The sequence below is a fragment of the Desmodus rotundus genome, chromosome 13, assembly GCF_022682495.2.
Source record: "Desmodus rotundus isolate HL8 chromosome 13, HLdesRot8A.1, whole genome shotgun sequence".
In the NCBI taxonomy this organism is placed as follows: domain Eukaryota; kingdom Metazoa; phylum Chordata; class Mammalia; order Chiroptera; family Phyllostomidae; genus Desmodus; species Desmodus rotundus.
This window is the reverse complement of record NC_071399.1, coordinates 30,368,787-30,391,300: the sequence shown is the minus strand read 5'-3', so window position 1 is coordinate 30,391,300 and position 22,514 is coordinate 30,368,787. Positions and strand designations below refer to the sequence as shown.

The 22,514-nt window shown below is 48.6% G+C and overlaps 1 protein-coding gene across 2 annotated transcripts in view; it reads left to right on the top strand.

The window, feature by feature from the left end:
- The window catches only part of COL4A2 (collagen type IV alpha 2 chain), a 183,858-nt gene that overhangs the window by 156,684 nt on the left and 4,660 nt on the right, over positions 1-22,514 (top strand). For both annotated transcript variants that reach the window (XM_045186661.2, XM_045186660.3), the window contains exons 30-46: positions 1,931-2,092; positions 3,783-3,953; positions 4,797-4,940; positions 7,131-7,253; positions 7,568-7,749; positions 10,144-10,207; positions 10,412-10,486; positions 13,272-13,379; positions 14,156-14,263; positions 15,206-15,277; positions 16,185-16,310; positions 19,197-19,313; positions 19,809-19,970; positions 20,084-20,182; positions 20,568-20,714; positions 20,861-20,977; positions 22,183-22,374. In XM_045186661.2, the coding sequence (XP_045042596.2) occupies positions 1,931-2,092; positions 3,783-3,953; positions 4,797-4,940; positions 7,131-7,253; positions 7,568-7,749; positions 10,144-10,207; positions 10,412-10,486; positions 13,272-13,379; positions 14,156-14,263; positions 15,206-15,277; positions 16,185-16,310; positions 19,197-19,313; positions 19,809-19,970; positions 20,084-20,182; positions 20,568-20,714; positions 20,861-20,977; positions 22,183-22,374 (2,169 nt within the window). The remainder of the gene's footprint in view (positions 1-1,930; positions 2,093-3,782; positions 3,954-4,796; positions 4,941-7,130; positions 7,254-7,567; positions 7,750-10,143; positions 10,208-10,411; positions 10,487-13,271; positions 13,380-14,155; positions 14,264-15,205; positions 15,278-16,184; positions 16,311-19,196; positions 19,314-19,808; positions 19,971-20,083; positions 20,183-20,567; positions 20,715-20,860; positions 20,978-22,182; positions 22,375-22,514) is intronic.

Here is a 22,514-nt window from a genome sequence, read left to right as displayed (position 1 = left end):
TGAGGGAGGCACCCCAGGAACGTGCGCTCAGACCAGCCTCGACCCTGTTGGCCACCGCCCCCATGGCCTTACATGCTCAGTGCACGTAGTTCGTGCAGCCTGAAGGCTCTTGGTGATGAAGTTAGCTTGTCTGTCCTTGTAGGGGAACAGAGTATTGTGGCAGGAGCCTGACTTCTCTGTAAATTTTTTTAAGACTTTATTTATTTATTCTTTAGAGAGAAGAAGGGAAGGAGAAAGAGAAGGAGAGAAACATTAATTCGCACCCCCACAGGGGACCTGGCCCAAAACCCAAGCATGTGCCCTGACTAGGAATTGAACTGGCGACCCCTTGGTTCACAGGCCAGTCTACTGAGCCACACCAGCCAGGTCTTTCTCTGTAAATCTCCACCACCTGTAATACTGCCTATTCGCATGAGACCACCAGCAGCCACTAGCAATCACACTTTCCCTGGAGCTGTGAACTCTAAAGATAGAACCCGAAAATAAGTGTCCTCATTTAAAACTGGAGTATGTGAGAACACTATATGCATCCTGCTTACTGCGCACCTTTCTCCCCGATATGGTTTAAGAAATCAGATAACTGGACCACAGGCTTGAGAGTCTGGGTTGGTCCAAGACTAACTTGATCCCTTTGTTAATGACCCCCCCACCCTGTTCACCCCACTTGTGTACCTCCTCATCTCAGTCAGCCTTGCACACTTGGTAGGATGGTCAGAGATGCAAGAACGAGTGGACCTAAGAGCCATTGGAGAAACATGCAAATGGCAGACGTTGACCCTTCTACTGGTATTGATTGGATGAATAGAACAAAGTTTAAGTTCCCAGGAGAAAGGAGAAAATGACTAAATATAAGAAGGTCCAGGGAGTTAGTGTTTAAAAAGAAAAGGTAGGAGAAAATACATGCTCACAGTTGTCTGACCCTTGGGTAGGGCAGGGTATCCTAGACATAAAATCAAGGAAAGAAAATACACACACGCACACAAAAAAAAAGTTTGCACAAATCTTAATATTCTACATGTCAAAAACAAAATGAAAATTTGGGCAGTAGGTAAACTTTAAAATAGATAAGAAGGAATACAAGTTAATGTCCATGAGGAATGCTAAAATCTGTAAGAAAAATACTAGAATCCCCAAAGGAAAATATCAGTGAAGAACAAAATTTTCACCAAAAAATTAAAACTAGGAGACAGAAATGTGACTCATCAAAAACATGCCAAGTAATGCACCTGATCCACCCTCTTCCCCAATACCTGCCTACTGGGTTTCTGGCTGTGTTTCAATGCCAGCTCTCAATGCCGGGAAAACAGTGGGAGGAAGAGACGCTGGGGCCAGTGTCTGAGATAAACATACTAAAAAACATTAAGTTCATGTTTGCTTTGACCCACTAAGTCGATTTCCAGGACACTTACCTAACAAAATGACTGACAACATGAGCACAGATATATATGTGTGTGTGTATATATATATATTTAAACCTGTTCTTCATAACGCTGTAAGAGCAAAAAAAATGGGGAGGGAACTAAATGTGTCCATGTAATGGGATATTATTCATGTAACCAATTTAACATGCTTGCAAGGAGTATTTTAAATGTGGCAAAATGCTCAAGATATAATGTCAAGTGAAAAAAAAACCTAGATTAAAATTTTACTTATACTGTGATGTTGGTTCTGTAGAATATCTATTTCTAGGTATATTTATGTGAATAGAAAAAAAGCTAGAAGGAAATATACCAAGGTGTTAGTAATTATCTCAGGATGATGGCATGAGTTATTTTGATCTTACCTTTTGTACTTCTTTGCATTTTCCAGAGGTCCCACAATTCATAAAAAAATTAAATCCTATTTTTATAGAACAATTCTGAGGATGTAGCCATTGCTTGCAATGAACTGTAGGGGGTTGGCCTCAAGGCTCTTGTCTCACTTGTTCCAGGAAGCCAAGGAATGCCAGGAATGCCAGGCCTGAAGGGTATCCCAGGCTTCCCAGGACCTCTCGGTCAACCAGGACTGCCTGGGCCACCAGGGCTGCATGGCTTCCCTGGAGCTCCCGGCCCGGAGGGGCCCTTGGGGCTGCCAGGCACCATAGGCCATGAAGGTAAGGGTCCCACCCTCTCATCAAGGAGTCAGCACCTCACTCATATTGACAACTGAACAAGCACCACCTTCCCCTGGGGAGTTCTTAAACTGTGCTCCAATGATCACCCCCAACCCAGAGCTGCAGAGGTTCCAAAAGTACCCTACACCGCATAGCTTAACCAACAGAAATTTATTCTCTCACAGTCCTGAACCTAGAAGTCCAATGTCAAGTTGTCAGCAGGGCTGGTGCTCCCTGGAGCCTCTCCCATTGGCTGCCGTCCCCCTGCAGAGAGGCTGGGAGGCGGCCAAAGTGGTACTGAAGGGAGTCAAGGGCCCATATGTTGATCAGGACCATCCAGGGTTCACCTTAGTTTTCTGATTTGCCCTAGTCAGGTGACAACTTCATCCAGGACCTAACTGGTCAACACTAGAGAACCACTGTGCCACTTAAAGACCCCATGTAAGCCAGACACTTCCCTACACACAGGCCCAGGGCTTCCCCCATGTGTAGCCCCATGTGTGTCCAAAAACTGGGGCTCCACTCAGGTGGGACGGACGCCCCAGGCACCATGCTACCCACTGGTGTTATGGTACCTGAAATCCTAGGCAGGAGGTTTGGGGCCTTCTGTGTCAGTGTTCACAGGCCTTGCCAGTTCTCAAACGTGGAACACCAGCTAAATAGCATTGCATGGCTTGTAAAAATCTGTGTGAAAGCCCTGCCCTAAAGAAGCCTACAGTTTAGCTGGGGAGACAATTACACACATAAAAGGCTTGCTTTAGGCCAGAGCCAGCCAAAGGATTGACCAGACCCTGAGTCTCCTGGTCTCCCAGGGGGCGGGGGAGCTAGGCAGGCTGGAGCAAACTTGAGAGAAGATGAGACAAGCCAGGCTTGGAAGATGGACAGGACTGGAACAGGTCCTTCCCAGGAGGCATAGGAGAGGCAGAGGTGGGAATGCCCAAGGAAAGCTTTAGCCCTGTGATCCCCAAACTGGCCAGGGGGGAGAGCTTAATCTGAGGAGGTAGTCTGGAGTGGGAGATTGGGCCAAAGTTTAGAATGCATGCAATGCTGAGCAAAGGAGTTAGATCCCCTAGGTGAGGGAGCTGTTGGGGGGTGCTTACAAAGTGGTGCACCAGCTGTGTGGTGGTAGACTAAGGGAAAGTGGTGAGCTAGGCAGCAGGGAAAGCCCTTATGACATAATGAGGTAGTGACAGGGGGAAGGGCAGGGCGAGAGCAGCCAAGTGGGCAGGTGCAAGTCCTCCCCCGGAACTAAATCCCCAGGCTGCAGCCAGCGATGGCCAAGAGGGGCAGGCAGCCCCTCTGGCTGGCTACCCTCTGGGATCACATCCTGGCTTAGAGTTGGCAGAGCCCTTTATATCCACATGATCATTCCGCTATAACTTCGTTCCTTTGGCAAGCGAGCTTGAGTGGAGAAGGTCAGATTTTTCTATAAGCCACATTTAGCTTGATTCCCACGGGTTAGCCTCCAGCTTTCAAAAAAGACCTCTTTAGAAAGGCCATCCTGACGAGTTTTCTGCAAACTGTGGTCACACTTTTGAAATTCACCTTTATAGTTGTATTTTCATATTTTCCTTCTAGGAATTTTTTTATCAAGGTTTTTGTAATTAATGCCTTAAAAGTACTGTAAGAGGCATTTTCTCTGTGTGGTGTGTTCATTCTGTTTTATTTTTCTTACCCCTCTCTTGGACAGGTCTGCCTGGAGAAAGAGGGGACCCAGGTGACACAGGTGTCCCTGGCCCCTTGGGCATGAAAGGTGTCCCTGGTGATAGAGGTGATCTTGGTTTCTTCGGTGAGAGAGGCCCTCCAGGAAACCCTGGCTTTACAGGAATGGCCGGAATGCCTGGTGCCCCTGGACTGAAAGGTAACTGTATAATGTGATGAGGAATTACCTCACAGGGTGTTGGGCTTTTTAAACTTGGGCTTGGGACAGCTGTGCCAGGAGAGGGTCGCCCCACATACCTGCAGGCCAAAGCCCGGGACTCCCCTCCCCCGGGAGGCATCACACCCTGGGAAAAGTGGCTAATGCTGCTTAGGCAGGGTGTGACCGATGTGCCCAAAAAGCTGATTTCTTAATTTACCAAGAGAGAGCAACTGCCTGAGGAACAGGACTTATTATCTGGTGGGGTTTGTGGGCAAGTCCCCTCAGGAGATGGGATTCACATCCAGATCCTGACTGGTGAACAGGAACCAAACAGAGGAAAATGCTTGGTCACCAGCGTAGGGTCATTTGCGCACAAATGGAGTCCAGTTTATCTGGAAGTGGAGCCCTCTGGCCTTTGGCTGTTGCGGGAGACAAAGTGATGTGATTTTCCAGTGGTTCTTTGCCAGATCTCCATGCTGGGTGTGGTGTTAACACGTGTTAATCTCTGGTGCCCCTTCTCACCTCTTCTTGGTGGGCCAACAGACCTAGGTGACCCCCCAGTTTTCCTCGTGTCTTTCTGCCTGACCACTGTGCATTTGCCTTACTCTTCTCCCCAGTGGCCGGATGGCAGATGGGCTGATTCTGTACCCCTCAGTCTGTACATAGGTCAGCAGGCAAGTCCCTATTTTAAGTTAAGAATCTTAGCAAACAAACAAACAAACAAAAAGAATCTTAGCATCTTCTCATGTGAATCACTCTGTGGAAATGTCATAGATGAGTAAGACTGAAATATCCACGCATTTATCCATGCCTAATCCAGGATTTTTCTTGCTCCCTCTGCAGGGGAGAGAGGTTCACCTGGGATGGATGGTTTCCAAGGCATGCTTGGGCCCCAGGGAAGACCTGGGCTTCCCGGAAACAAAGGAGAGCCCGGGTTGTTCGGAGTTCCAGGGCTAAAGGGGCTGGCTGGCTGGCCAGGTGTGAAAGGTACGCCTGCTTCTCTTAAGGTCTTTTGCACAGAGTTGAGACTTGCTTTCATAGGTCTTTTAGGAACCCAAAAAATTAGACACTTTTTTAAAAGAAACAAACAAACTAATAAAGACCAGTGGTCCTTACTTATCCCTGCCTTCACACACTGACAGTATAATAAGGGAATAATTCCAATCAAAGGGAACTTTCAAGAACAAAGTGACGGCAGCACTAAGAACTAACTACAAAGAAACACATCCCACCACGATTCTTCTATGTAAGCCATGTGAGACCAGATGAAAAGCAGAAGGAATAAATTCTAAAGGAGGGGAATGCCGTTGGCAAAGGAGGGACACAGTATTGCAGGGGGAGGGATGCAACGCTGTGCAAAGAGGCTATGACCCACAGACATGAGGCTGTTTCCAGGCCTAGCGTGGGCCGGGCTCTCCAAACCCCAAGTGCGAGGCTTCTCACTGAGGATGTGTTACCAGCAAGCCAGCCACATTTTCATGACTTTTGCTCAGACACCTTTCTTCTGAAAGTATCACGATTGTCTCTAAAAACTTAATTCCTAATAACAAGTATGGGCAGGCTGTGGAGAAATGGGAACCCTCTCATGTGGCTTGCAGGAATAGAAAGTGGTACAGCCAGTGTGGAAGACAGTCCTGCAGTTTCCTAAGAAGTTAAACATAGAGTCACCCAGCAAATCTACTCCTCGGTTTGCGCCCAGGAGAACTGAATACATATGTCCACACAAAAGGTTGTACAAGAATGTTCACAGCAGCATTATCTACAATAACCAAGAGTAGAAACATCCATCACAGATAAACACAATGTGGCGTATCCATATAACAGAATATTATTCAGCAATAAAAAGTGAGTGAAGTATTATACATGCTACAACATGGATAAAACTTGAAAACTTTGTGCCACGTATTGTCTGATTCCATGTATGTGAAACATCCACCGAATAGTTGGAGAACTGCTGTCCATGGGTACCAGACTCCTTTTTGGAGTGAGGAAATTGTCCCAAAGTTAGATTCTGCTGACGATTGCCCAGCTCCGAATACACTGAAAGCCCCTGAGTTGTTCTCTTTACATGAGTAAATTGCATGGTTTATAAATTACATCTCAATCAAGCTGGGGGTTTTTGGAAATTTAATTGCTCTTCAAAGAGTTAAAACTTCTACAAATGCTTACAAAAATAGAAGTTATAGTCTAGGGCACTACTTTTTCCAAGCTTTCTACTCACACTTAAATTTTCAAATAATCTTTATGTTAATTTAGAGTTTATAGGCCACTGAGCAAAAACTGATATTTTAAAATTAAATTCAAAATGAAGTTACACTTGGGTTCTACCCTTTTTTTTTTCTAACTCCATCACACATTTTCCTCCAGCCTCCTCGGAATGATGTAAATAAACCATGGCCCGCCTGTCCCTTTGCTGGGTAGCAGGCTCTCCAAGGACAGGAACAATTGATGCCTTTGCCCCCTCCATATCTAGCCCAGCACTAGAGCTCAAAAGTATATGAAACTGAATTCTTTCCATTCAGCTGAGTCTGAATCTCACCAGCTGCCCTCTCATCTAGTGAACACAGATTCTGGAACATTGTCAGCCTGAACCTTATGGCACAATTCTCTGACTTGTCTACCGCTTCCCAGACCCCCAACCAGTTTATTACCTCCTTACAAGTTCCCTTGCAAAACCTGACCAGCTTTTACTGTGAGTGCCAGCTCTGGCTGGCCTGTTATGAATTCTGAGGCCCAGCTGGCACCTGCAGGAAGGGGATTAAGCTGGCCTCCTTCCTCATTTGATCTTTCCATCTTGCGATCAGGTTTGACTGCTGTCTCTTCAGAGTGCAAATACAAAACCCTCACATTCTGTGTTACCCCATCGCACTCATCCCTGTATTGTGCGGGCAGCACTGCTGTGGGGAGCAGGTCCCTCCCCCGTGATGTGCTCTGTGCCCACACCTCCACCATAGAGAAAGAGTCGGGGGAGGGCGAGACGACAGGTACTGTGTGTCTCGGATCCCCTCATCCCCAACTCGCAGGCTTCCAGGTCAGGGGATGTGTGCTGCCCCTCTGCTCAGAGCCTCTCGGAGCTCAGGTTTTAAAGGACAGCAGCAGCTGAGAGGCCTTCTCCACCTGTGTTTTTACACCTGGTCTAGAGGTCAAGTGAAATGACTTCATTCTGTTCCCTTCCAGGAAACCGAGGGGAGCCAGGTCCCCCAGGACCACCTCCCATCATCGAGCCAGGAATGAAATACATTAAAGGGGAGAAAGGAGATGAAGGACCTATGGGTTTAAAGGGCTACCTGGGCCTAAAAGGTGAGGTATTGCCTAAAGATCAAGTTTGACATCTGAAATGTCAGATCTGTGAGGGGTCTCGTCCCTCCCTACCCAGCCCCATGCCCACCTCTGCCTCTCTGAATGTAAAGGAGCAACAACTTCTGCACCAGAGATACCCCTGTGCCTGACACCCTGACATCTCAGCACGTGGGCTCACGGGTGGTTCTTCGAGGCCTGATTAGCCTTGCCTTCCCATTTTAAGATTTGCAGCACTTGGGACAACAAAGTCGAAAGTTTGGGGAGGGCAGGTGCCATGTCCTCACCAGGGCATTACACTCAGTGTCTTTCTGCAGGCCTTCCAGGAATGCCAGGGATCCCTGGGCTGTCGGGCATCCCTGGGTTGCCTGGGCAGCCCGGCTACGTCAAAGGAGTCAAAGGAGACATCGGAGCTCCTGGCATACCTGGGTTGCCGGGATTCCCTGGTGTGCCTGGCTCCCCCGGAATTATAGGGTTTCCAGGCTTCACAGGAAGTAGGGTAAGTGGGTCCCTTTCATCCCACGTCGTCTTGTTGACTCCTCTCCCCTTGCTTGTTGACCAGAGTGCCGTGGCCCAGCATTTACAGTGTGTGAATGATCAAGGCAGAGGTTCAGAGCTAGAGCCCCAGGCTGTTGGGGTCCCTGGGTCAGTGTAAGGAAACACTGTGCTCCTGCCCTCACCCGTGGTGACTGGGGTGGCAGCCACCCCACTGCTGCCCTTTTGTGGGCTTCCGGTGGATGAAGCATGGTGTCTGTATTTGTTCATGGGAACCTAGAGAATACAACTTGAATTTCTAGAGATCTGAGCTCTCAACTCTAGCACATATGTGACATCAGCACTGAAAGCCCAGTACTGAATGATAGCATGGGAGGACAACTGGCCTGCCATTTCGTTTCTTCACTCAATTCGTGTCTTCTGAGCACTTGCTGTGTTCCAGGCACCATGTTTCTATGGTAACAGTGGTGGACCCTGACCCGAGAAGGGCTCTCACCTCAACACACCTGTGTCCTCATCTATAAAATGCAGGTAGTAGCTTCCTTGCAGTTTTATTGAGTGCAGTATAGATGGTATATGTAACATGGCATGGACTGGCTCTCCACAGATTATATTTCATGGAATTCTCTTTTTATCCCCTTTCATTTAAAAGCTATTATACACTCACAGTCCTCAGCATACAACTAACCCATTTCTGGCATTCACAGTGAGATCAGCGTATCTGGGGCAGACCAGAAGGTCTAGCTGCCCAGTAGTGAACCTTTAGCAACAGGCTGTGGCTTGGCCTTCTGTCCAGCCTACCCTGGTGTACATGAAGTCCTCAGAATTCTTCAGGCATCTTCCTTCCATTACTCCCAAAATCTATAGCTGAGACGACCTTATACCACCTTGTATACAGTTAGTCAGGTCAGTTTCAAAAAGATGCCTATGTCTACTGAAGAAGCCGCGTGCCCATGTTCCCAGCAGCTTTATCCATGACACTCAAACCTTGCTAAACATCAGCAGGACGAAGAATAAATAAACATGGTGTGTTCAGACAGTGGACTAGTGCATAAGAGTAAAATGAGAATTATGGATAAATGCAAAAACACAAATGAATCTCACAGGCTTTATGTTGAACAAAATAAACCAGAAATAGAGAGTATATTTGATAAGATTCCATCTTTATGACAAGACTATATGATAGAGGCAAGTCAGAAGAGAGGCAGGATTATTGAGTAGGAAAGGGCACAGAGGAACTTTCTAGAGTGCTTAATGCTCTGTGTCTTTATCTGGGTGTCACTTGATTGAGCATCTAAGATGAGTGTGCTGCACTGTAAGTTACGCTTTAAGAAAGAAAAATAGAGAGTTACCTAAGCAAGGGTACCTCCTCTGGCACATCCTTCCCACTCCTCCCACAAAATGGGGCTTCATTAATAATTTAGAGACACAAGTTAAGCCATGCTAGGAAAGGACAGTTCTGAAGTCCCAAGTTGATGCTAAAGTAGAGATCAGAGGGAGCAATGTAGACCAGAAATCCCACTCTCCCTGTGAGGCAGAGGCACTTCAGAAGGTAAAACCATGGTTTCTTTGGAGTCACAGAGTGACCCAAACATCATCCCAATCTCATTATCAACAATGAACATCGTTTAGAAGTCTCACTCTCTCCACAGATGGAAGTGCACAACCATGTGATATGGAGCAAGTTGGGGAATCTGGCAGCCCAAATCAGTATCCCAGTTCTGCTGCTTAAATAGCTTAGTGCCTTAGTTTCCTCATCTGTCAAATGCAAAATAATAGCACCTACTTCATAGGGTTGTTGTGACACTGAAAAAGCTCTTGAGATGGGACCCAACGTGTTCACCCACGGAAAGCCTGGCAGAGGGTGAGGAAGCAATCAGCCATGGTGGTTGTCACCACCATCGTGACCATGGTCTGCATCAGTAATGTCATTCATTTCAATGAAGCCGCCAAGTTTGTCTCATTTTTACTACTTTACAATTTAACACGAAGGTGTAAGCAAACTACCTACTATAGTGCATTGCAAAAACTTAAGGGGTTTTCTACAAAATGATGATATCACAAATCTTGGGGTTTGTTTTGCTTTTTGTTTATTTTTTTAGAAAGAAAGGGAAGGAGAGAGGGAGAGTGAAACGTCAACGTGAGAAAGAAATATCAATTGTTTGCCTCTCACACGTGCCCCAATTGGAGACCAAAGCCACAACCTAGCCATGAGTCCTGACTGGGAATCCAACCCATGACCTTTAGGTTTAAGGGACGATGCTCCAACCAACTGAGCCGTGCCAGCCAGGGATTGGGTGTTGTTTTTAGCATATCAAATACTTGTATACACTGACCTTCAAAATTACAAACTTATTTTATTAGTAGCCTTTTAAGATGGTTTTATGTTTGACTCTAGGGTGACAAGGGTTCTCCGGGGAGAACAGGTCTTTATGGTGAGGCTGGCCCCACAGGTGACATTGGTAAGTTTTGCTTGGGCAAGGGAAATATGGCCCCCACAACCCAGAGCATTCTGGAAAGATGTGCTGATGTCCGATCTGCAAATGCTATTAGTTATTTTGAAGCAAATTATTTGTATTAAGAATATAGCACAAAAGAAGTTGCAAAGCTAACCACATCCCAGCAGGAAGACCTGTTCTCAACCATCTTTTCTTTGCACCCAACAGGTGATATTGGAGACACTATAAATTTACCAGGAAGCCCAGGCCTGAAAGGGGAACGAGGTGTCATTGGAGCACCAGGTACGTAAGTCATTTCCAGCTCTTCCTCTCAGCACAGCCCTGACCCCTTCTCTGTGTCATCACTTGTGAACTGGCTTGCCAGATCCATCACTGTTCAGTAAGCACTGTGGATCACGTTATAGGGAATAGTTTGAGGTCTTCAAGCCCAGTGTGCAAGGGAGGCTCTGAAGTTTTTAATTGAATTAAAAACTGAAGACAAAGTCAGGAAACCTCTCTCTGGCTCTCCCTGAAAGAGAAAATAGCCAGAATCAACATTCATAAAAGTCAAAATTTTATGCAGCCTATAAAACGAGACTCGTGGAAAAAAGCAGAGCCTAGACTCCTGGGACACATTATAGGGCACAAAGCAGATGGTGCGGTGACTGGAGCTCCTCATAAACAGTGAAGGGTCAAGAAGAAAGGTCAGTGGGAGTCCAGCCCATCTCTTAAGTAAGACAAGAAGGGGAAGCTCCCCAGCCCCATGTGCCGTCAGGGGCCTCATGTGGCACAGGAGCTCATTCTTCTTCTCTGAGCATCCCTGAAGTTCTGGGTCAAAATTCCTGCCTAAAGTCATATCAAAGGAGTTGGAACAAGTGATAGGATGACATCTTCTTCTGGGGATCTTGTCTTGGGGGCGTCCCACACTGCTTAAGTTGCCTAGAGCCCCAAGTCTTTCTAGGGATAGCTCTGGTGTGGGGCAGGGAGAGTCTGTTCATGTGATTGGCCAATGGGGAGGATGCTGTCCTGGTTCTTTATTTAGAAAGAGCGTCAGAATGGAAAGGGATATTCAGGCTAGCATGGGATCAGAGGACTACCACTCAGGAATAGGCAGCTTCACCTACTAGCCTCTCTGGACTCATGTGGATCTAGAATTTAGTCTCCCCATGGCTCTCCTCACAGTCACAGGGCAGCCCGGGCTGCTGAGCCTTCTGGCTCTTGGCTGGCTGGATCTCCTGTCCTAAGTAATTGTTTTGGCAGTTTGGTTTATAATAGAAGAAATGTGAAGCCATATTTCCACATGTCATTTGTGCAACTGAAAATGTCAGGGAAGAGAAGTTACTTTCCCCCGAGAATTATGGTTGTTACCCCTGGATTTTTAGATTATAGTTCAACTGTGGGCCCAAAAAGTAGAACCTCCCACTCTGTCCATCCCCAGGGGACTGTATCACAGGGGCAGAGGGTCAGTGGCAGTTTATCAACCATCCCTGGAGGTACCCATTCGCCCTAAGAAAAGTGAGTGTGCTGAGTGAGGACAGCCACAGAGCTTGCCCTGTGCAGTAGAGGGAGTGGGTGTGGAGGCCTCGGTCAGATCAGCTCCCAGACGTGAGGGGCCTTGGAGAACCGGCAATTAGGCCGGGTCTCTCAGAGGATGAAGTGACAAGCTATTTTGGACTCAGTTTGAGTGGAGATGATAGCAGTGGTTATGAAAGAAGATGCACTGGACAAACAGAGGTTTGAGCAGACTTTCAAAATAGTCAAAGAATCAATAGAAAATAAGCAGAACTTCTTAGGTGGTTTTTCATCAAGTCCACAAAAATGTTAACAGTATTTTGTCTACACAATAGCCTCATGGATTTAAAAAGACACTGGGCAAAAGTGACTGTGTGGAATTCAGGTTGGTCTGAAGTTTTTAAAACCTTCCAGCATACCAGAAATCACCAAAACATTTGACAGAATGTCATCACTAACATGAAGGCAGCGCTTCTTTATGTCCGCCCAATGACCGCCTCAGGTGCTTGTTAAAAATGCAGATTCCAGCCTTACCCCAGACCTGCTAAGTCACCTCTGGGAGAAGCTCAAACATCTGCATGTTTAACAAATCCCCCAGAATTCCACGGCACATAACACATTAAAAACCACTCTGGCCCTGGCCACGTGGCTCAGTTGGAGTGTCGTCCCGTACACCAAAAGGCTACCGGTTTTATTCACAGTTAGGGCACATCCCTAGGTTGCAGGTCTGATCCCCAGTCAGGGTGCATACAGGAGGCAACAGACTGGTGTTTCTCTCACATCAGTGTTTCTCTCTGTCTCTCTACTGCCCCGCTCTCTCCCTTCCTCTCTCTCTAAAATCAATATACATATCCTTAGGTGCGGGATTTTTTTAAAAACCACTCTAATAAGGTCTTTGATTAGTTATCTATTGATGCTTAATAAGGTACCAAAGTGCAGTGGCTTAGAACATCAACAAGTATTATACATTTTCTGAGGGCAGGAATTTGGGAACAGGCTGGTTCTGACTCATTCCTTTGTGTGATCCCAGCTCTGAGGTTGGCAGGGCTGCAGCACCTGAAGGCTGGACTGGGGCTGGAAAATCCACCCCAGATGGCGCTCTCACATGACTGTAGGTGGGAGGCCTCAGTTCCTTGACACCAGGGCCTCTCTCAAGGCTGCTTGAGTGACCTCACAACATGGCAGGGGCTTCCTCCAGAGCCAGCGATCCAAGAGAGACGGCCAAGGGAAAGTGGGGGTGAATTTCACGTCCTGGGCTTGAAGTGACACACTATGACTTCCACAGTATCCTGGTGCTGACACAGTTCAGCCGTTGGTGTGGGAGGGGATGTAGGAGGGTATGAATACCGGAACGTGCCAGCTTGGAGGCTGCTGATTGCAGGCTCAGAGGGAAGAATTAGGTAAAAAATTCATTGACCAAGGAACATGTTTAGGCACTGAGCCCCATTCACACAGAAACACCATGTGTGGTGTGGCGGCACCCTTTACCTTGCATCCCCTTGAACCCTGCAAGCACTGAGCCCCAATTTGATGCACTGTCTGAGGTTTGTTCCAAGCAGTCAATCTGTGGTTACAGGTCTAAAGGGATTCTTTGGACAGAAAGGAGCAGAAGGTGACATCGGCTTCCCTGGGATAACAGGCATAGCAGGAGCCCAAGGCCCTCCTGGACTTACAGGGCAAACAGGTAAAATCTCCTGTAGTTACACAGTCTTCCTCCAGCACCTGCACTTCCCAGGGCTTGGCTTAATGGTGCAGCAGCCAGGGGGGCAGAGTACAGCAGAGCCTCCAATCTCCAATGTCCCAGAACGAAGGCAGCCAATTTCCCCAAGGACTTGTCTGCTACAATCACACCTCACACTAGGAAGCTCGCGCTTGCATGTTGCCCGTTTCCCTCGCTGTGCCTTAGGACCAAACACGCGGAAACAACCAACCTGGCTGTGGGGGAGTGTCTGTGTGGTCCAGTGTCTGTCTCTCCATAAACACAGACTAAGTTCTTGTTGCAGATTCTCTTTTATGAATTTGGAAAAGTAGAAATTCCTTTGGAGGATCCCAAGTTAATGACAGAAAGCAAACAGTGAACTAGTTTCATGCCTTTTGGTTTATTGTTGCTTTTGCTTTGTTTACTTTTCACCCAGGACCTGTGATTCTGACAGACTAATCCTGAACGGCTTGTTTCATGGGTTCTCTCCAAACTTCTATTTGGATGATAGGATAAGAATAAGAAAACACAGCTGTTCACTCTTTGGCAAGGCTGAGCTAACCCCACTAAACTTGAATTTGGGGTCCAAAACCACATGCATTCTCTGCCAAAGGTCCTCTCCCGAAGGAAAGCTGGTCCTCTCCCTAAAAGCACCCCGTCCTGTCCCATCCAGGCAGCACCTGGAGGCCGGGCAGGTAGGCCTTTCCCAAGGTCTTCAGGGTTCCTGTGTTCGACTTATGGATATGTCCCCTTTCCCCCAGGCTTTCCAGGACAGGCGGGCCTGAGAGGGCAGCAAGGAGACCCTGGCCGGGTTGGAGTGCCTGGCAAGAAAGGAGATCATGGCTGGCCAGGTATTCCAGGCTTACCAGGTATGACCATTCTCTCTTCACAGATACAAGTGCAAAATGTTTCAAAAATAGATTTGCCAGTCGAGGAGAGGCACCATTAGCCAGGTTGGCCTCTCTCCACACGGCTTTCTGTAAGACTGTGTGAGGTCAAAGGCAGGGGTGTGCGTGGTTTACTGTCCACACAAAGTGCTCCTAGAACCAGCTTTGCAGTTGCTCAGGCCCACTGGGAGAAAGGCAGACCTGTCAGTCTGCAGAGGTGTGTCCCTCCCCAGAACAGTGAGTGAAAACTGCCCAGGAAGCCGTGGGGCCCACTCCTTGGTCAGCACATGGGCAGTGCAAAGGAGGGACCAGAGGACAGACACAAAGTTGTTCCACCATAGGCGTCCCGGCTTCCCACTGATAGAGGTCTGGTGGAGCCCTTGGCGGGATTTGGAGAGTTATGCACCTGACCTGGACAGGCCACTGTTCAGGGGACAGGCCCCGGATTAAGGCTGGCCAGGCGCATGGGCATGGGCAAGTCTTCAGCTACGCTGTCTGTCCACATCACAGAAAGAATTGCTGCCTGTGTCCTTTTCCCTACTTTAGAAATGTTTGTCCTCAAGAATGCAGAGGGAATGGACCTAATGCCAGGCTACTGGTTCCAGGCAGTTTTTAGAAACCAAATATGTCCAGTGACTCAAGCTCCAAGAAGAGAAACAGAATATGCCACTTCCCAGGTCCCTCCTGGCTCTAATGAGTCTGTGAAGATTTTAGGAAACTGGTCTTTAAGTTAACTGGTTCTTTCAGGTGATGTAGCAGTGATTCATTTACATGTCAGACTACATGCTGCTTCCTGCTTGTGGGGGTTTGAATAAATTGGATGGGTGACCATATCATAGCAAATGAAAACATGTCTGAATTATTTTAAAGGTTGCTCTCTTTGCTCTCCCATGCATGAAATAACCGTGAGTAAAACCCACACAGGTTTACCAGGCATCCAAGGCATCGGTGGATTACACGGCTTGCCAGGCACCAAAGGCTCTCCAGGATCCCCAGGTACCCATGGCAGTTGCAGGCACAGGGCCGTGGGGGGGCGGGGGGGGGCGGTTACACTAGGAGGGCCATTAGGATACAGGATGTGGTGGGGGCAGTTCAGAGAGCAGAACTGTCCCATGAGGACTGTTTGGTCATCCCTGAGGCCATATGGACTTGGGGTCCCCATGGTTCTGCAGATCACAGAGATGTGATCCCTAAGAATCTATCCCCGTAGGCCAGAAGTTGTGCTGAACAGGCCCATCCAGATTTGGAGGGAGAAAGAAACAATGTTTGGCTTTTTCAACAGCATCTGTAATCTTGCATTTCATTGGCAAAGGAAGACAGTGGGTGCCAAGCCTGTCCTGGGGCTGTGCTGATACTCCAAAACAGATGATGCTGTCTTAGTCAGTGTGGGGGACACAGACTGGGGGGCTTACACAGCAGACATTTATTCCTCACCATCCTGCAGACTTGAAGTCCTGCAGAATGCCTGGAGATCTAGGCATTGATACGGTCTGGTTCTGGTGAGGGCCCTCTCCCTGGCTTGCAGTCAGCCACCTTCTCGCTGTGTCCCCACGTGGTGGAGAGAGAGAACAAGCTCTCTGGGGTCTCTTATATGAACACTAATCCTGTCATGGTGCCCATCCTCATGTCCTCTTCTAAACCCAGTCACCTCCCAAACACCCCACCTCCAAAAACCATCACATTGGAAATTAAGCCTTCAACATATGAGTTTTGGGGAGACAATTCAGTTCAAAGCAATGGTGTACCAGTCTCAGACTGTGGGACACCGAGGCCACACAGCAAGCTAAAATCACCACAGCTGCCTTCTGGTCTTCTGGTTTTGCTTCCCGTTTGAGAGCATTCCTGTTCTTCCACTGTGTGTGGTTGAAGATTGTGATGTCGCCTCCATTTAACCCTGCCACAGGTGAAGACATCCATGGAGACCCAGGTTTCCCAGGTCCTGCGGGGGACAGGGGTGAGCCAGGAGAGGCCAACATCCTTCCAGGCCCTGCCGGAGTCCCAGGACAAAAGGGGGAGCGAGGAGCTCCAGGTGAGGCTAGACACTTCCAACATTACCATCTGTATAACCAGAATCCAGTACGTTGTTGGGTGCCAGAGTGGGAGAGATAAGGAATCATGCTTGTCAGTTCACCTGTCTGCCCTAAGAGTGCCTTGAGGATGGAGATGAGACCCAGTGTGGTAGGAACAGAGGGAAGAGAGAGACCTAATTCCACACCGTGCATGCAATCCTGGCCCATAGGCAGCGCTCAAACATTGTGATCGATATCACACTGCATGTATTCATATCCGATTCACACAGTGTGCTGTTCAGACTCTGCAGCTGACGAGATACAGTTCCCACAAGAGCAGGAACTAGCTCTCTTTCATTCTTTTGTGTATACGCCAGCTAAATGCCTAGCATAGAGTAAGTGCTCAATATTTGTTCAAGGTTAATACTATGAAACTGTAGGGTAACTCTCTTTGACCTCCATTGAAAAAGCTATGCATGCTCCAAGATATCCCTAAATTACCTGAAGTGGTCCTATTACATATTCACCTGTGCAGCACGAGTTTCTCAGAACTCTTTGAACATACTGTGTAGCTCCCAGCTCTCTGTCAAGAGGACGTGGGACATATCTCGGGCTCTCAAACAGTCCTGAAGCATAGTGTCTCTTTGTTAAAGCTCTTACCCCTTATGAGGCCCTCGTCCTGCATGAAAGTCACAACAGCCCAGTGACCTGGTAGCTTCTGAGTGGTCCTGGAGGCCAGAAAAGACCCTTCATTGTGCCCACCAGGCCACTGGGGTTAAGGAGAGGTGACTTTCACTAGTGACATTTGCAGATGGCTGGTCAGAACTCTCACTCTTATCTAAGACTAGGGAAATAATGTCAATCTGTTGTCCCTTGCGTGAGTTTCAGAAGCTCAAATTTGCAGCCTCAAGTATTTCTGTTCAGGCTTTGGATCACGATTCGCCAATGAGTTTTGTAAGATGGCCTTGCATCAGACTTCCATTACACGAGGGTTTCCATCTCAGTACTTAGGAAGATTCGTGGGGCCACCAAGGAAACGGAGCTATTCGTACCCTGATTGCAGCAAACTAACTCCTGCTCATTCCATGTCCTCAACAACAGAGGCCTACTCACCGCAGTTAATTAAGTTCATTATGTTTTTGTGGGAATCTGGCCAGTTGGGATCCTCTAACTCAAGAGTTTTTGCCATTAGTCACAGCCATTCACCATCTGTTTTAGTTACTTTGTGACAATAGTTAGAAGCAGCTCACTTGGTATCATTTTATATCAAACTACAGATGGCGGCTGGTTAACCCCCAATCTAGTAAACGCACTTGCTTTTGCCTGTAATCAGTGAGCCCAGCATGACACCTTTCAAAATACTTCTCCCGGTACCTGCTTCTTCGTACCGCTCGGAAATTGCACGAATAGGATCCCGTCCCCCCATGCTAGGTACCACCACCTAGCATGGGAAAGTCTCTTCGTGCTGTTGATGGATAGCAATTAGTCACAAAGCCACGTCGGGGACACAGAGACCACTGTCTCACAGATATTCACTGTGCTGTCCCAATTCATTCTTCCCTCTGCGGTAGAGAGGATAGTCCCTGGATACTGTGACATTGATTTTTGCAGTGTTGTAGTACTAATCTCTGAGTCCCCAGACCTTAAGGGAAAACAAATACTAGTATGGTACTTAAGGGAGAAACAAGTCTCCTTCCCTGCTGGCCATTTCTCCTGCCACTGCCTGGGCAGCACTCCCGCCCGCCTGTGCCAGGCAGGCGCCCATAAATGTTGTGTTGGCTACAGCACAGGGAGGAATAGGATTCCTACAGATTTCCTTCTGTGAGGATTGCCCTTCAGGGTCTGTCCTCTATTTGTGCCAAAGGGCTCCAGCCTTTGACTCAAGTACAGTCGATTCTTGTTACTTGCAATAGTTATATGCTGCAAATGTAGGATTACAGAATTCTACTGGAAATGCAGGATTTGGTTCCTGCAAGCCCCGGGTCACAAATTCATCAACTGATCTATATGTACTCTTGTTTTATATGTATGTTTCTGTTTAAAGATACCTGATTCAGTATAAATTGTTGACCCATTAACATGGAGCTCATGCCTGAAGGAAGCTCACCTAAACACACATTTTCTCCGTGAGGCACCGCATGGCCTTTGTGAGCTTAGGAACACTAGACCGCACTTCAGCACGATGCTTGGGGGCCAGCTCAAACAGTGAAACCACCAACAAGAAACCCAAAAGTGCAAAAAACCTGGCACTTGTTTGCACTCTGAGTTGAACCAGGGACCCCAGCTGGGACCCAAATATTCTGTCTCTCTTGCTCGTCCAGGAATGCCACCAGTATTGATCTGGAGTCACCAATCAACCTTAGTGAGTAGGCCAAATGGCAAATACAGACTCTGTGAGTGCTGAGAATGGACTCTGCCCATAGCTGGGACCCAGGAGACTGACAAATAGCCACAGGGAGAGTTAAAATATCAGTGTAGTTCAGAAGCTTCATCTTGCCAGTCCTGGAAACTCCTGTCCCATCACAAGTGCCAGCAGAGCCAACAGACCTAACCTCTCAAGAGATACCATCAGAGTGGGCCAGAGATGTCACACATAAGTAGCCACACTGGTGGGGCACAGTAAGTCCATCTCTGAGCAACTCACCTCTCTGTGAGGACAAGATCCCAGCAGAGGTGGGTCCCTTGGACCCTTTCGACAGCAGATGGTGGGAGTGGGGGGCCACAAGGCCACTGCCTCCATGAACCCATCCCAAGAGCTGTGTTTGACATTCCCTGGCCTCGGGATACCTTCCATCATCACCTGTCCTTGGTGGCTATGGTCCTGGACAGGTGATAGCGTGTAGGGGAAACAATAGATTAAAAAGTCAGATGCTGATACTAAAAACAACTTCTGTTTCCCTCCTAAGGGGAACGAGGCCCAGTTGGGAGTCCAGGACTTCAAGGGTTTCCAGGCGTCACACCCCCTTCCAACATTTCTGGGTTGCCTGGTGACCAAGGGCCGGCGGGGATATTTGGCCTGAAAGGTAAGCAGGGCTCATACTTCTGTGCATCAGAATCTCTCGGGGCGCACACAAAAGGGCACGCACTGCATGCTTCCAGCCATGCGAGGTCCCTAGAAGGGTCCAGTTCAAAGAGACACAAAAGAGAGTGGGTGTTGCCGGGACTGTGGGAGGGGCCTGGGGAGTCCATGGGTAATAGGGACAGGATTTCAGTTTGGGATGATGCAGAAGTTCAGGAAGGATGGTGGTGATGATTGCACAACAATAAGAATGTACTTAAAGCCACTGAAGTAGGTCTTAAAATGGTTAAAGTGATAAATTAGTGTTACTTATATTTTACCACAATAAAAAGAAAGAAGTCTTCCAATTATTACAAACTTGCCAAAGACTGTCCTCTAATCAGATGGCTTTCTAATTGGCCTCCGAGAGCTTCCTGGGTGCCATGAGTCCCACTCCCTGTGGCCACGACTGCACCTTCCTCCTGGTTAAACCCTCCGTGCTTGTGACTCCTGTCAATAGGTTACCCAGGCCTCCCAGGGCCACCTGGGCCTGCTGCTCTTCCTGGAAGCAAAGGAGATGAGGGAAACCCAGGAGCTCCAGGAAACCCAGGGACCAAAGGATGGGTTGGGGACCCCGGGCCCCAAGGCCAGCCTGGCGTGTATGGTGTCCCAGGAGAAAGAGGTAACTGTGCCCACATGAACGGGTCGTGTCCTCTGGGAGGCTGGCAGCAGTGGTCAGAGATGACTGGACTCCTCACCCAGGCAAGTGTCCTCAATGTCCTGCTTGTCTCAAAGGGCCCAGAGGTGAACAAGGAATCATGGGAAACACAGGAATCACGGGAAGCGTGGGCGACCGAGGCCCAAAGGGACCCAAAGGAGACCGAGGACTCCCGGGTAAGTGGCCATCAGCACACCTGCCGAGCTGTCAACTTAGATCGCCTGCTACCAGGAGTGGACTTCAGAACTATTCCTGCCCCTCCAGGCATGGGGACACCTCTAAAGTCAGTCCTGGTTATGTGGCCCCGACCCTAAAATACAAAGAGGAAAGCAAGATGGGGTCTGCAGGCACTCCCACGGGTGAATGCAAGTAATTCTTGGAAGGGCAGGCAGGCACTGAGCAGCCACTCAGATGGGTTATTATCACCCATCTCATCTCTAAAAGCAAGATTGCTCTAGAAAGCTCCATGGTTGGTTTAAGCAGGTCAAAAAAAAAGCATAGAAATCACAGAAAGCAAGCAATTGGTCTCTTCTGTCAACTGCCTTCCTTTTCCCTTTCTAGGTGCCCCTGGTCCTTTGGGATCCCCAGGGATTGCAGGAATCCCCCAGAAGATTACTGTCCAGCCTGGGCCAATGGGTCCGCAGGGAAAGAGAGGCCCCCCAGGCGCACAGGGAGAGATGGGACCCCAGGGTCCCCCAGGAGAACCAGGTAGGAGTCCTGCTGTACAGCCACAAGGAAAAGGCTCCTTTTCTTATTTGCTTTGTTTTCACTTTTGTTTTCTTGCTGAAAAGCATTTGTTAAGCACCAGTGTCATTCTTTCCTTGGCCCTCACACCTGTTCTGGTGACTGTACAGGTTTTCGAGGGCATCCAGGAAAGGCAGGGCCCCAGGGAAGAGGCGGTGTGTCTGCCGTGCCCGGATTCCGAGGAGAGCTGGGACCCGTGGGGCACCAGGGGCCTGTTGGCCAGGAGGGTAAGTGATGGGCAATGAAAGGGGGCAGAGGGCAGGGCTGTTCTTCCAGGCCCCGCTGTAGTGTTACAGATGGACTATGGTATGCACGGAGCAAAGAGACGCGTGCTGAGATGAGCAGAGACAAGAGGCTGCACCCCTTCTGCTCCAAAGCTCAAGCTCAGCTCCCAGAACCCTTGCTGCAGCCTTGGTCCTGGATACGCTCCAGTAACGCCTGCACCTAGCAGAGCCCCTGAGCAGAACACCTGGCACAGAGTGTTCAGGGCAGGCTGGCTTCCTTCCTTCCTCTGAGACGTGTGCAGGTGTCTCAGAGAAGGAAGCAATTGACATGCTTGAGAGACAAGATTCGTACAGATCTGAAGGCCTAAGATAATGAGCTGAAAGAAACAATTATATTAACAGGAGTCATTGTGAAGTCTTGTATCACTGATTTCTTAAGATTATGTGTACATGGACAGGAGGGAATAGGCCAGAAATGATAGCAAGTCATGCAAAAAAATTTGGACATTTGTCATCCACCTGTGCTTAGTATTGTCAGCTCCCAGATCTCAGGAAATAGCCTTTTACTACCCTCCAGAAGGACTCGCCCATGGCCAGATTGTGTAACACGGGGGATACACACCTAAAGACACTTATGGACAGATAGGAACCATCCAGGCTAGGAGACCGAGACAGCACAGGGTGGAGGATGTCCTATGAGAAAGTGATAAGACGTGAAAATGTCCTTGCAGGGGAAGGGGAATGGGAAGGTATGATCAACCAGCACAGCCGATTTCAGACACTTGAAGGATTGTCCTGTTAAAGCCAGGTGGATGTTCTTCTGTGCTCTGAGGAGAGAACCCAGCCCCCTGAGTGGGTATTTCTAACCCCAGGGTGGCCCAAGTATGCTGAACTTCAATATATTCGGGGACCTTTCCTGGTGTTTTAGTTCTTGCTCAGCATCAGTGCACCTTGAGGGGAGAGATCACGAGGCCAACTGAGTCTGTGCCCTTGTCCAGTACCCTCCTTGTCATCGCCCTGTGCTTACTGAGCATAGAATGTGGGTCAGGTCCTTCCTCCCCAGGAGGCTCTGGGTCTGCAAGGGTAGAGCTACTGGCATCCCAGCCTTGGAAGAAAACCAAGCAACAGCTATAAATGTCACCAGCCAAGGGCTGTGGGCTGAGATCTATGTGTCAGCTAAAAGGTGGCTGCTTTCTTTCGGACCCTAGGGGAGCCAGGCCGCCCAGGGACCCCCGGCCTGCCCGGCATGCCTGGCCGCAGTGTCAGCATTGGCTACCTCCTGGTAAAGCACAGCCAGACAGAACAGGAGCCCATGTGCCCCGTGGGCATGAACAAGCTCTGGAGTGGATACAGCCTGCTGTACTTTGAAGGGCAGGAGAAAGCCCACAACCAGGACCTGGGTAGGTACCACCCGCCGGGCCCCCAAGGCCAGCTCAGCTGGAGATTGTCCAGATTGAGTGACCACATGGACAAAACCATGGGGAAGGGTGGAAGCAAGGGAGGGAGGTGGGTTTGGCTGGGGTCCGAGGGACAGGTGGGG